This window comes from Bos grunniens, chromosome 12 (assembly GCF_055505025.1).
Source record: "Bos grunniens cultivar Pamir isolate PY7600 chromosome 12, Bosgru_T2T1.0, whole genome shotgun sequence".
Lineage (NCBI taxonomy): Eukaryota > Metazoa > Chordata > Mammalia > Artiodactyla > Bovidae > Bos > Bos grunniens.
The window spans coordinates 91,350,332-91,363,889 of NC_141176.1; the positions used below are offsets into that span (position 1 = coordinate 91,350,332).

The 13,558-nt window shown below is 56.2% G+C and overlaps 2 protein-coding genes across 2 annotated transcripts in view; one reads left to right on the forward strand and one right to left on the reverse strand.

The window, feature by feature from the left end:
* The window catches only part of COL4A1 (collagen type IV alpha 1 chain), a 132,839-nt gene extending 126,835 nt beyond the window's left edge, over positions 1-6,004 (reverse strand). The window contains exon 1 of the mRNA XM_086330560.1: positions 5,762-6,004. Within this exon, the coding sequence (XP_086186686.1) occupies positions 5,762-5,845 (84 nt within the window). The 5' untranslated portion in view covers positions 5,846-6,004. The remainder of the gene's footprint in view (positions 1-5,761) is intronic.
* The window catches only part of COL4A2 (collagen type IV alpha 2 chain), a 159,970-nt gene continuing 152,240 nt past the window's right edge, over positions 5,829-13,558 (forward strand). Inside the window, 9 exon segments of the mRNA XM_086330559.1 lie at positions 5,829-5,874; positions 5,877-6,038; positions 6,041-6,109; positions 6,112-6,186; positions 6,189-6,230; positions 6,233-6,344; positions 6,634-6,676; positions 6,678-6,721; positions 6,824-6,878. Of these exon segments, the coding sequence (XP_086186685.1) occupies positions 5,844-5,874; positions 5,877-6,038; positions 6,041-6,109; positions 6,112-6,186; positions 6,189-6,230; positions 6,233-6,344; positions 6,634-6,676; positions 6,678-6,721; positions 6,824-6,878 (633 nt within the window). The 5' untranslated portion in view covers positions 5,829-5,843.

Here is a 13,558-nt window from a genome sequence, read left to right on the forward strand (position 1 = left end):
ATGGACTGTAGCCCCCCAGGCTCCTCTGTCCGTGGGATTCTCAGCAAGAGCACTGGAGTGGGTTGCCATTTCCTTCTCCAGGGGATCTTTCTGACCCAGGGATTGAACCCATGTCTCCTGTCCCCGGCACTGGTAGGAGGGTTCTCTACCACTGAACCACCTGTGAAGCCCAGGAGGCCTTTCAGAGCAGTGGGAACACGCTGCAGAACGCTGCAGTGGGGGCTGCGTGCCTTTACATGGATGAGCAGTGGGAACAGGCTGCAGAACGCTGCAGTGGGGGCTGCGTGCCTTTACACATCTGTGCAGACCCACAGGAGACGCAGTGGTGAGTGAGCCCGGAGGTCTGCCGCAGACCGTGGGTGACGATCATGCATCAGGGCAGGTGCATCAGCTGTGACCTCCGTGCCAAATGGGGAGGGACAGCGATACTGGGGGACACTGTGCTTGTGGGTCAGAGAGGGTGTGTAGGAAAGCTCTGACCTTCCTCTCCATTCTGCTTCGAACCTAAAACGGCTGTAAGCAATCAAGTCTTCATTAAAAAACAGACAGACCAAAAGCCACCCAGCCGAAGAGGCGGGGGACCTTTGGTCAGACAGCAGGTAGCCGCTGTGGGATGGCGAGCAGAGGAATCACGTGGTCATGAGGGATCTCTGAAGCCTCAGGACACTGGGAGGAACATGCTAGAGAGAAGACAGGTGGGAAAGACGGCAGGAGCCGGGAGGGGTGTGCAGCAAGCCTGCCCCAGTGGGGGTCCTGGAAGGGCCAGCCTGGGGGACCCGGAGGAGTGGACGGCAGGGCGAGGGGGAGAGCGAGTGCCCGGGGACACAAGGTCAGAGATGAGAATCTCCAACGAGGCCACGGTCCCTGAGCCGAGCGTCAGGAAACATAGGGGCGTCAATGACCAGCACGGGCAAGTGGAGGAGGGCAGTCAGTCTGGGTAAAGGATGGCAGCTCGGTTCTCGTCATATTGGCTAAGTCTGTGATCAAAGCTTCCGGGAGAGCCCTGAGAGAAGGAAATGGCAGCCCACTCCAGTATTCTTGCATGGAGAATCCATTGGACGGAGGAGCCTGGCGGGCTACAGGCCATGGGGTCACGGAGGGCGGGACACGGCTGGGCGCGTGGCATAGTCGGAGTGTTAACGCAGGACAGCAGAGGTGAGATGTTCAAGAGAGTGTGGACACCAGCCTGGGGTTCCAGAGGAAGGCCTGGCGTCCCCCTCACGGAATGCCGAGGATCACGGGAGTGGGGAGGGTGGAGACAGCCAGAAGCCTGCTGGAGCCCACCCCTGCGGTCCACCCAGACTGAGGGGTCTGGAAGAACAGAGAGGCAGAGAAATAGAAGGATCCCAGGCAAACGGATGTCAGGCAACGAAGGCCAGGAGGACAATGGCGGGAAACACAGGATGGAAGCGGTCCCGAGGGCCAGACCACAAAGGCTCCTCCAAAGCCACTCAGAGTGGTGAGCGCCTCAGGATACGCTGACGAGCAAAGCATTTTCTGTTTTATGTCCCCTTTCATTGTGTGCACCAGAGTGGGTGGGATACGTCTTCTGTTCTACAGCTCACATTTTTTAAGTGGTTGTTTAATAATAGCAGGAAGAGCAATGCTCTGATGATATTATTTTAGGCATTCTATTGTTGCTTTTGCTTACTGGAGCCCCAGCACTCAGAATACCCAGTCTGCTGGGGAGATGTTTTCAGGAGGCCAATACCCGTCCAGTTGAGGAAACCATCCTTAGAGCAAGCATTGCCTCACCAAAACAAGGGTTGTAAATTACTCGTTGATTGACGCGCCCCAGCAACTCTAAAAGGATTCGTTTCAGCTCATCACTTGTGGGTTCAATTTTTCTGCAAAAGCTCTACCAGTTCTTAACTAGATAACCAAACTCGTTCAGGGACGACCATCCTTACCAGTTCCAAGAAATCTGCAGACAGTCTTGTTAATGAATAACGCAGGGTTTGAGAATCCCCTCACGGCCTTGCCCCACTGAGGGGAGGTTTTCCAGCTCAGCTCCTAAGGCACTCACGCCCGCGATTGGTCATCCGTGCTGCAACTCTGCAAACATCCCAACCCATCTGCGACCTCTGGAGAGGGCCCCGGTTTGGTGTGAGCAGGGGTCTTATCACAGCTCTCCAAGACCCGGGCCATGGGTGTGTCTCCACCCCTCCCAGGGGAATGTTTGGACATCACAACTGTGAGTCACGGAAGCAGTGGTGTCCTGGTGTCTCAGAGCAGGAAACCCTCAAGGTCATCTTTCAATGCAAAGACAGCCTAGCCTGATGGGTGAAAGGGCTGGGGAAGGGCTGTCCAACCTTCTGAGTGTGACGCACACGGCGATTCACAGGGAAATAAGAAGCCGGGTCTACAGTTCCCGTTCCTCTCCCAGATTCAGAAGTGGGATGCCCTCCCGGAATTTCCCCTGACTTTCCCAAAGCTGGGTTAGGTGCTCCTATGGCCCTGGGTTTGCACTGACTGTAGCATTTGCCAGCCTGGGTTGTATTGGCCTGTTTCTCTATTCCTCAGGAGACCGCAGCCCTCCTGCCAGGGGAGGGCAGGGTCTCCTCTCTGAAGCACAGCCAATGTACAGTGGAGGGTGTGGCCTGAAGCCACGCTGGGGCACATGTGTGGGATGAAGGCAGGATCCTGGGCCGGAGGGCAGATCTGCCAGGGAAACTGAGGCAGGGGGTTACCGAGTCCTCGGAAATCATCTGCTTAATGAAAGCAGACACAACATTTAGGACCCTCTGGTCCTTAAGTCGTGTGTGTGTGTGTGTGTGTGTATGCCTACACCATTAACACACGTGTGTGTGTTAGTCGTGTCTGACTCTCAGGGACTCCATGGACTGTAGCTGGCCAGGTTCCTCTGTTCATGGGATTTCCCAGACAAGAATACTGGAGTGGGTTCCCATTCCCTTCTCCAGGGCATCTTCCCAATCCAGGGATTGAGCCCTGGTCTCCCGTAGGTGAATTCTTTACCATCTGAGCCACCAGGGAAGCATTAACACACACATTCACAATTCTGTGAGTGTGCACTCACACACAAGGGTTGCACACTTTTCTCCTGGTTGGTACGAGAGGCAGCCCAGATGTGAAGAGCGTGATGGTTTAGACTCTGTCCTCACCAAGCCCCCTCCAGGGACTGGGTTCATGGTGCTGTCTCGGGAACTAAGTCAGAAATCAGCCTTCTCATTTAACTGACATTCCCAGAAGAACGTGGGCCACGCTCCCATGGGAGTTCCACCTCCCTTTGCCCAAGTTCTAGGTCATTCAGGCCCAGAAGAGTGACTAATGGTCTAGAGACGCCAGCACCCTAGGCAGGCATCACCACGCTTTGGAGAAGTTCACATGTCTGATCCTGAGAAGTAATCTGTCAAGAAGCATCACAAGACCAGTCGGAAAGGGGGCGTCTGGAGGCTGCAGAAGGAAGGATTTATTCAGCTCCTGACTGCGTGACTCAGAACAGAGGACCCTCAACCATAACTTTGTGGGCAGATTTTTCTCTTGGGTCTGCATCTTACTCCTCCATTCTTGCCTAAGAAAGAAAAGTTAGGGAGGAGTGTGGTGATGAGGAAAAAAATCCCTGACTTAGGAAACCTGCCCGCTAGTAAATGAACAGTATGGCCATAGCACGTAGGACCCAACATCAAACCAAACACCTTTCCTGTGCATAATAGTAACAGCAGCCTGTGCCTGACACACCGTAGGTGGTGTTTGTGTGTGCCAGTGCAGGCAACACAGGCTCAGATACTCCAGGAAAGCCGACAGTCCAAGAATAAATCAGTCGTGCCGGCTTCTGAATTAGGATCTGGTCTATGGGCAGCATCTTATCATTAGAAATGCATTTTTAAATGATATTTTGCTCAGATCAATATGGAAATTATTCAACTGTTTGGTACCCTTAACAGTTGATTTTGGAAGGAGGTAAGTTTAAAAAATAAAAAAAAATTACTGATGGCATGAAAAGTGAGACCAATTTTAAAACTACCCAGATATTATTTTTAAATGGATTTTCTCATACAGAGATAAGCTATTTGCATATTAACACATTTTCTCTCTCTTGGTTAAACCAGGAAAAAAAATATGACAAAATGATAAGACCCATGAAGTTAACTGGTGATCAGAGGGTGTCCACCTGCCAGATGTCTTAAAACATAACATGAGATGTGAGGGATAAAGCAAAACCAAGACAGGAACATGCACTTGGGCTTTAAGAAAAATTCAAGGAAAGTGAAATAATCCTAAACTCAACACCAATGAGTTTGGCTTCTCACTCACTGAGTGGCTCCTGCTTCACACTCGAGGCTAATTAAAAAGCCGCCTCTTAGGATGGGCTTGGCTTTGCTAATATCATCAATAGGAAAACTCAAGTGCAAACAGAGCTTCATATTCCAAACAGAGAACTTCTCTCATTTCCCTGCCACCTCTCCTTGGAAGTGTGAAATCTTTGCGTCAGAAGCTCTAGACCCAAATAAAGAGTTCAAGAGCTGCCTCTGTTGGAAGCATTTTGTCATCATGACCAGAGAGCGTTTCAATAACCGACTAGGGTGCTGGCTGGCCTCTGGGCTGCAAGAAAAAAATCTGAAGCTAACCGCTAGTGTCGTTCCCTACCCAGTGACAGCAGCCAGCCAAGAGCCAGACTCAGTTCCAAGGTATGTATGCATATTGTCAGTTCATTCCGGCAAGTAACAGTTCATCATTTATATATAATCAAGTCAGTGAGCTTCATTCTTCCTTAAGAGAAGGAAAAACAAAAAAACCTGAGAGCCAAATTATGTGAAACAGTTAAAGAGTAAGTGGGAAATGCCAAAAGCAGTAACATCATTTTTAAATAGTTGGGGGGTGGGGGGGAAGCCACACCTTCCTGGGGTTCTGTCTGCAAGTCTGTGACGGTGGGGAACAGCTGAGGTCTCGGGGGAAGGAAAAAAAGTAAAGAACAGCAGCACATCAGGGATCGTCCAAAGCTGGACGCCTCCACTCTTGCAAGCCTCAGTCCCAGATCCTTTCTGGGCAAACACACAGCCCGAGGAAACGAAAACTAGCAAAACAATCTCTGCACAGAACAATAGACGGAGTTTCGTTTTGGTTTCACACTCAGATATAACGTGGTTTCAATTTTTTGTTGTTGTTGCTATATTAATAAAACTCATAGAGTGGAGTTGGAAGCGTTTGAAAGCTGGAGGACAGAAAGGCCCGCCGCTGCTCCTTAGCGTGCTTCGGCGACAGCAAAGTCGTGGGAAAGCGAGAAGACAGCTGTTTCCAGGCAAAGGGCCCAGGACTGTTCAGCATCAACCACCAGAGTCTCCAAAGCTCCAGAGAAACACGCCCAGAGCGACGCCCGGGCACATGTGTGGGGCTCCGAACAGCACGGGGCGCGCCTGTCCACCCTTCCCGCCCCGGCCCCCTCGGGCGCCCGGCGCAGGTGAGGGCGCCCAGCGGCCAGGCGAGCCCGAGGTGTGAGTTCAAGTCCCGCGGACTCCCGGGTACCCTCACGCCGCGCGGGGCGCAACAAGCTCTGCCCTCTCGCTCCCGTCCCCAGGAGTCCCCTGACTCGCCCACAACAAAGGCGGCTCCCTAAGGCGTGCGCCATCGCAGCCCACGGGGGTCCCCGGCGGGGACCGGCCGGGAGAGTGCTCCTGGCGGCGGCGGCGCGCGCGCGCGCGACCCCCGGGCCCGGAGGGCGGCTCCGGCCGGGGACAAAGGGGCCGCGCGGGGCGCCGGGGCGCGGGGCGGGACGCCGGCAGCCCAGCCGGCCGGGACTCACCTTCGCGGCGGCCCGGCTGCTCTCCTCGTGGAGCAGGAGCGCGGCGAGCAGCAGCAGCAGCCAGACGCCGAGCCGGGGCCCCATGGCGGCGAGCCCGGGGCGGCGGGGACCGGCGCGGGGCGGCGAGGGACGGCAGAGCCGGCGGCCGGGCTCTCGCGGGCGGCGGCGGGCGGCTCACTCTGGCAGGGCCGGGGCTCGAGCGCGGCGCACCGTCCCGGGCGCGGCGGCTCGCGGCGGAGACCTGAGCGCGGCCAGGCGAGCTCCCCAATTTGTTGGCGCTGCCCCTCCCCTCGGCGGCGGGGGCGGGCAACGCCTCAAAGGGGGAGGACCCTGCGGCGCGGGTAAGAGGCCGCCGAGCGCGCGGCCGGGCGACTGTGGCCGCCGCGCGCCGGGACGCAGGGCTCTGCGCTCGGCACCCGCCGCCGCCCGCCGCGCGCCCCGCGCTCGCCTACCCGGCCGAGCTCCGAGGGCAGACGCGCGGGCCCGAGGCCGGCCCCGGAGGGCGATCGCGCCGCTCTTGCCGCCCGCGGCGCTGCCGGAGGGCGGATGCGAGCGGACCGCCGCCGCTGAAGCCAGGCCCGAGGTGAGAGCCGCCGCAAGACGCCGGGACCCGCCGGAGGGCAGGGACGCGGGCGCCCGGTGCCGCCGGGGGCTGCACGCTTGGCTCTCGGAGCGGGCAGGGGAGAGGCGATGGGGCGGCCGCTGCGGAGCGGCCCCAACCCGGGCCTGGGGGGGCAGGCTCCCCTCTCCCCGGCGGGGTCGCAGGGCGGCTCTCGGTCCACTCCCCGCTTTCCTCCGTCTTGCGATCGGAGGCGGGCGGCGAGGATGCCCCCTCTCCGGCCAGGCTAAGCCCTCTTTGTCTCAATTTCCAGGCTCATAGGGACCGATCGGAGCCCAGAGGGGCCGGACTGGGAGCATGGACAGAGAGCTGCGCGCCGCCGCGCGCCCTGCCCTACGGCGGTAAGCGACTTTCTGCCCGGCCCCTGGGTCCCGCGCGCGCGTCCTTTTAGGAACTGCCACGCCGGGGCCACGCACTCACGGAGCTCTTCCTCTCCCACCCAGGTGGCTGCTGCTGGGGGCCGTGACCGTGGGGCTGCTGGCCCAGAGCGTCCTGGCGGTAAGTCCTGACTCTTGTTCTGGGCTGATTGGCGAGCCGGAGAGAATCTTGGCTCTTGGGTCACCATATTGGCACTTGGTTGGGTCACCGAGTAACCTTGCCAGAAGGCAACTTGTGCGTGCTCACCTGAGCGTGGGTCTGTGTGTGTGTGTGTGTGTGTGTGTGTGTATACGCGCGCTCCCGCTCCCCTTGTGTGCTTGTGTGTCCTGGGCAGCCGGTACCAAGCCCAGGCTTTGAGAAAGTTCGCCTTCCCCGAGGACTCTGGTTTGCCTTCCCTTGGGTTCCCCTTCAATCCTGTGCGTTACAGGCCTCGGCTCATCCTTGGGAACCAATAATTAAAAACATGACCCGCCGCATCCTTTCCCCTCGTTTGAGCAAAGCCGGTCGTTAGAAGCAAAGCTTGGCCTTAGGGTCTCTAGGCAGTCAGACACGTGGTTCCCAGGCGCCAGGCTTGGGAGGAGAATGGCCTGTGTGGCATCAGAAACTGGTGTGGGGTCCTGCCCTTGGCAGAGTTTTCTTGTCCTTTTGAATGAGGGGTTCTGGGAGGAGGGGGGCAGGAGGACCTGGGACTTCGTACTCCTGGAAACTGGGAGAGGGACAATGGCAGAAAGTACTGTTTTCTTGCAAGATGCGCCCTGGCCAGGCACGAGCCAAGGTGGGGCTGTTAAGGCTCCCACCAGGGACCCTGTTTCCCGAGTGCCTCCCCTCAAGCCCTGCCTTTCGAAATGACTCTGTGAGCATTGTTCCTGCGCCATGATTGCACTGTGGGATGTTGTGCCCTGTCACCGGAGCCGCTTCGCTTGAGCTCCGTGTGGTGTGGCTGGGCTGTCGCAGGTCTGCTGGTTGCTTTCAGTTGAGGACCCAAATGTTTAAGGTGGGACTGAAAATCAAGGAGACTTACCAGGGTCCTGGATTCCCCTTCTCCTCCTCTGTCTGCTGAAATATCGGAGCATCTGGTGTCCAGGGGGCTCCCCTGAGCGCCTCCCCCCTCCCCCCCGTCCCCGGCATCCCCACTCTGGTAGTGGAGAGCTGTGTTCATGGCTTGGTTTAAATTCTGTTATTTCAACATTTTTCCATCCTCATGTGACACAACCGAGGATTTTTGCAGACTGAGAGCGAGGAAGCACTGTCCAGCCTGGGGAGGAACCTGGAGCCTCACCTTTCTGCCATCTTCTCCTCCAGGTCAGGGCCCAGATTGGGAGGCAGAAGAGAACTCCGTAGACTTTGACCAGAGGGTTCTAGGCCAGTTTTCTTCCAGCTCAGGCTGTGTCTCGTTCCTTTCCACACATCCCAGATTTAAGATCAGAGACTAGATATTTGAACCAGCCCATCGACCCTTATGAATCCTTATGCACACATGACATGCAAGACTTGGCTCAGAGCTGGGAGCGGGGGCAGTACACACACACGCGCGCATGCGCACGCACACACACACACACACACACACACACACACACTCAGAGAAGGAGCAGGTGACCCCTGCAAAGGAAGACGCCCTGTCCCGCCTGGTCTGTGCACTATCCAGCTCTCTCCCTCACCCCCTTGTCCCCTTTAACCACTTTGGTAAACATGAGCATTTTCCTTCCAGAGGATGATGAGAATCTGACGTGGGACTGAGCCTAAAATTGGCAGAAAGGGCCCTGTGTCAGAAGTGTGTGTGTGTGTGTGCACACTCACTCGTGTCTGACTCTCTGCAACCCCACGGACTGCAGCCCACCAGGCTCGTCTGTCTGTAAGCTTCTCCAGGCAAGAATCCTGGAGTGGGTTGCTATTCCCTTCTCCAGGAGATCTTCCCAGAGATCGAACCCGCGTGGCAGGTAGGTTCTTTAACGCTAGCAGCACGTGGGAAGCGCCCATGTCAGAAGACCTGGGAACTAAAGGCAGCTCTGCCCTGATCTGCTCAATCCTGAGCCAGGTTCCGTCATTCTCAGCAGGAAGAGGACATCCCCCAGCTTGTGGGATACAGCACACCTGTGCCTACCCCTAACGCCTCTGAGACACTGCAGACCCATCCGAGTCCCTGCCGCCTGGCCCTTCGATGGGACGCAGAGCGTTTATTGCCTAGCAGTGCTTCTCAGAGGACAGTCCTTAGACCCTTACATGCATCCGGAAAGGCTGGTTAAAAATTCAGAACTCTGGTCCACATCTCAAATCTCCTGATCAGACTTTCTGGGGTGGACTGGGTGTCTGCATTCCCACTTGGTGCTGAAGTTTAGGAACCACTGAGTTAGGGTATTGGATTGGAAGGCATTGGAGTCCCTTGTGGGTTTATTTCATTTCTCTTTGCTTTAGACTCTAAAAAACAGATACTTCTGGGTCATTTTACTAGAGACATATTGCTACAAATTATTCAACAGGCATGGCATTTGTAATGTTCAACAATAGACTTTCCACTTAACTATCTTCTTATTGACCACTGGCTTTAATTACTGTTACTCTTACAATAGTGCCTTAATCCTTAACTGTATTTATTAAAAATCCTTTCCCCCTTGTGGCTAGTCCAGTTCCTGCCTAGCTTCTATCTGCCATACTCAGGAATCCTGTTTCTTTGCCCATTTGTGCCAGTCTTCCCAGGGGTAGGTCAGTTTAGTAAAACTGGCTGCTGATCGTAACCTGAAGAGTTATGTGGCAGAAGCAGCTGACAATGGCTAGCAGAGGAAGTGAATAATTAATTAATGAATACTTGCTATGAGCAGATCTGTGTGCCTTAATCCATCTAAGCCTCATAGAAAAGCACAGCTACCTGAGTAGGTAACTCTTATTATCCCCATTTTGCAGAGTAGAAAACAGAGGCACAGAGAGTTTAAGCACACCTCGCCCACGGTGTCTCTCTGTAGGCAGCGGGTGTGAACCCAGGCGCCTCACCACAGCTCGATTTCCCAGGATCAGACTATAAGTCAACTACTGAGTTTCAGCAGTTGGGTCTCCTGGCTGTGGTTTCCTTGCTCTGGACAGACGCGAGCCGAATAAAGCCCACCGGCTGATTTCCGGGAAGGGAAGTCACTCCCGCCTCCTCTGCTGCTCTGCTCTGAAGAGCAGGAGCCCAGAGCAAGGGAGAGGCCACTCAACCTGGCGTCCAGTGGGAGGAAAGGCCGTGGTCCCCCAGCAGCCTGCGCTTGGGGCCCAGGGGGGACACACACGGTCTGGGGGGGGGTGACCCCCTGTTGCTGTGCCTTCCTGCAGCTGCCCCGCCTGGGGGCGGGGCCAGGCTGTGGGTGCCCGGCAGGCGGCCTGTCCTCAGTGACCACAGCCCTGACTTTGAAGATGGGTTGCCTGGGCACGTGAGCCCCCACAGATCACTGTTGCCTCTTATCTCCAGAGATGGGATGGCAGCCTTACAGATCTAGGAGGGCAGTCCTGTGTGGTTCTGGGGGTGGGGGGGAAATTCCAGAGAACAAAGACCTTCCCAGAGATCAAACATGCTGTGGGCTGGGCTGACCTCCTGACCCCAGCCGGGACCTTAGATTCTCCAGGTATCAGGGGCCAGCTAGGAGAGCCGGACACACAGGCGCTGTGTGGCCCCAGGAAGTGCTGGGCTCCAGACTGCCTTTTCACCAGCTTGGATTTCCAGGCGCCTCCCACGGCTCCAGGCTCTGGAAAATTCTCTGGGTGCTCCTGCACGCTGCCACGCCTTTCCCTCCCTCCAAGGAAAGAAGAGAAAGAGAAGGAATCTGTTCTTCAGGTTCTCTCTTCTTGCAATCAGCTTATCGATAAGTTATGGCAAGTGCATTGCACGCATTCCCCGTGCTCGCCTCCTGGAGAGCAGGGCTTCCCTAGAGTTCCCTGGAGCTCTAGTCCTATTGTTCAAAGCCCAAGTCCCTCTGAAGAAGGGAAATATCACAAGGTTCCTCCTCTGTTAATGGAAAATCAAGCAAGTCTGCAGCTCTCTGGTACGCTCTTAAAGTACTCCTCTCTGCGTGGTTTGTCTGACCGCTGAAGTTGATAATGTCAGAGAGTTGTCACAGCATCCCAGAGCAGACGCAGGTACAAGGGGGTCAGAGGGCCCCTGGCTTCCCCACTGCCCATGGGTATACCTAGAACCAGAGAATGGGGAGGAAAGTGGAATTCAAGTGAAAAGTCCTAGAATAGAACACAAGGATTTGACTAAAATAATAAAAATCAAAGCATGGTCTGTCTTCCTGAGGAGAGGGTAAAAGAACAGTAGGCGACCAGCTTCAATTAGATGATAGAGAAAATGCGAGAGGAAGATACCAGTGCGACAGGATAACCCTTTTCAATGACGATAATGTAATGAAGGTCTTAGCACGTGGAAGGTGGTGGTTTTGGAATGTCTGGTACTTTCAGTCTGAAAAAGAGCTAAGAACCCTTGATTAGAGGACTTTAGAGGAGGCTGTGAAGTCAACCTCCTGGTGGCGTCATCGCCGATGTGGAAGGCAGTGGGTGAGTGGTGGGCCCAGGCCTCAGCTGGTTCTGTGCAGGAGTCGGTGGCCTCTGAGGCCAGGGACCACACGGCAGAGTTGGGGGGTGACCAAGCTCCACCCGGGCATGGCTCCTAACAGGCTGGGTGACCCCAGAGCCCAGTCACTGAACATTGCGAGGCAGGGCTGGTGTCTGCGCTGGGATGCTCCTGGGGGTCAGTCACCCTGGGCAGTCGTAGAGTCAGAGCTGAGGACGGGGGTCCCCCGCCTGTCCCAGGCCCGTCCCCAGGCTGGACCCTCGCACTTCCCAGCTTAACCCCAGGAAAGGGGGTGCTGTTGCAGGCAGGCACCTAGGCTGCTGCAGAGTTGACTGTAATATGCTGCTCGGGGCTGCTTATCTGCGGCCCGGGTGGGGGAGCTTGTGTGAACAATACCTGATCAGCTGCAGTGAGAGGACATAGGTTATCTGTGGTCACCTCCTGGCCCTTCCCTGGTGGCTGCTCCCACCCTTAATGAGACTCTCCAGGGACAAGCCTGAATGACTCACTCACCCTGGTTTCATCACCTCCCTAGGGGTCTGTGACTTTTTTCCCTTTTCTGATTATCTATGAAAGAGGATTAGGCAAAGATCCCTTGGAGGAGAGCATGGCAAGCCGCTCCAGTGTTCTTGCCTAGAGAAACTCAAGGACAGAGGAGCCAGGTGGGGCCACAGTTCATAGGGTCGAAAAGAGCTGGACCCGAGTGGAGCCGGTTAGCTCATGCCCACGCGAAAGAGGACTAGAAGGTGTCTAATCTTAGGGAGACTTTCTGGGTTTCTTTAGCCCTGTGCATGTGGTCAGGGAGGGAATTTCAAAGGACGGGCCTACAGCCCCACCACACCCCCTGGATCCTAAGCCCTCGGGCGCCTGGATCAGCCTCCCGTGTTGGAGTCTCCTATCCCTGCCCCACCCTGTACTGGGTGTTCTGTTCGGATATGATCCACCGTGCTCCACGAGGCTGCCCCTGAAGCCACGAGTTCTTCTGTCAGGACAGTGCTCCTCTCAGCGCAGTGTGGGACCCCAGATCAGATCCTGGAAGAGACAGAGGACACTGGTGGAAAAACTGGGCAATGCTGACAGTCTGTGATTTGGTGAATGCACTCGTGTTAATCTCTAGTTCTGACACAAATGGGCAGAAGTTACGTAAAACTTTGACATGACATCCTCGTGTCTGGGTGAAGGGTTGAGTGGGGACTCCAAACTCTCTTTGCAACTTTCTGGCCAGTAGCATTCATTTCAAAGTAAAATCCTGCAGATACGAGTTTGCTCAGGCTCCGGGAAGTGGTGATGGACAGGGGAGCCTGGCGTGCTGCAGTCCAGGGAGTCGGAAAGATCTGGACACGACGGAGCAACTGAATGGGCTGACTGAGAAGTCACGAACCACTCACTCCAAGCATGCCCCGTCCAGACAGACAGGTGCGCAGCGGGTGCAGAGGCAGCAAGCGTACCCCAGGGACCAGCGAGAGGGAATCGTGTCCCCGCACTGTGCTCTGATAGGGAAAGCAAACAGAAGGCCCTTCTGTGTCTTCAGAAATCTAGCAGAAGTGGCCCCTGCCAGGGGCAAGGGCTTTGGTTCCCACAGCGGGTGGAGTTCTTTAACAGGAAGGGATGGAAAGGCGTCTTCATGGAGTTTCCATAGCTCGGCATCTCCAAGGGGCCTCAGGGCTGAGCTACAATGGCCTCCCTCTTCTCGCCGTCTGGTGGGAGGAGGTGGGGGCGGTGGTGGGAGGAACGTGGTTGCAGGGGTGTTTGCTGAGTTCAGGATGGCACAGCAGGTTTGCAGGACAGTGTCATTTCCAGGAGAGCTTTCCATGCTCACACCTCTGGCTCACCAGCTTGTCAGGCCAGCGTCCCCAGGGGCTGTACAGGAAAGGAGAGCCCCACGCCCACCCCCTTGCATGTCTAGGACACTCGGTAGACAGCAGCGATGCAGGTCCAGGGTCCCCGAGGCCCCATTCCACACGGGCTCCCTGGATGGCTGAGGAATTCGGAGCAGTCATTAAGCGACCACAGCTGCTACTGCAGTCACGGGCCAGGAGCAAGGATGGCCAGTGGCCAGCGGTGGTCACCTCACACTTCGCCTCTGTCGCCACCCCCAGGAGCAGAGCAGCCCTGGCCAGCTCTGTGTTGAAGCTTTTGCCACACCCTGTCGCTCCCCGCAGCAGCCTGAAGCCCCCGAGACATGAAGGACACCCTGCCCTGGCCGGTCAGAGGCCGCCTGTAGTGTATGTCAGAATCCCGTGCCCAGCCGGAGCGTCTGTCC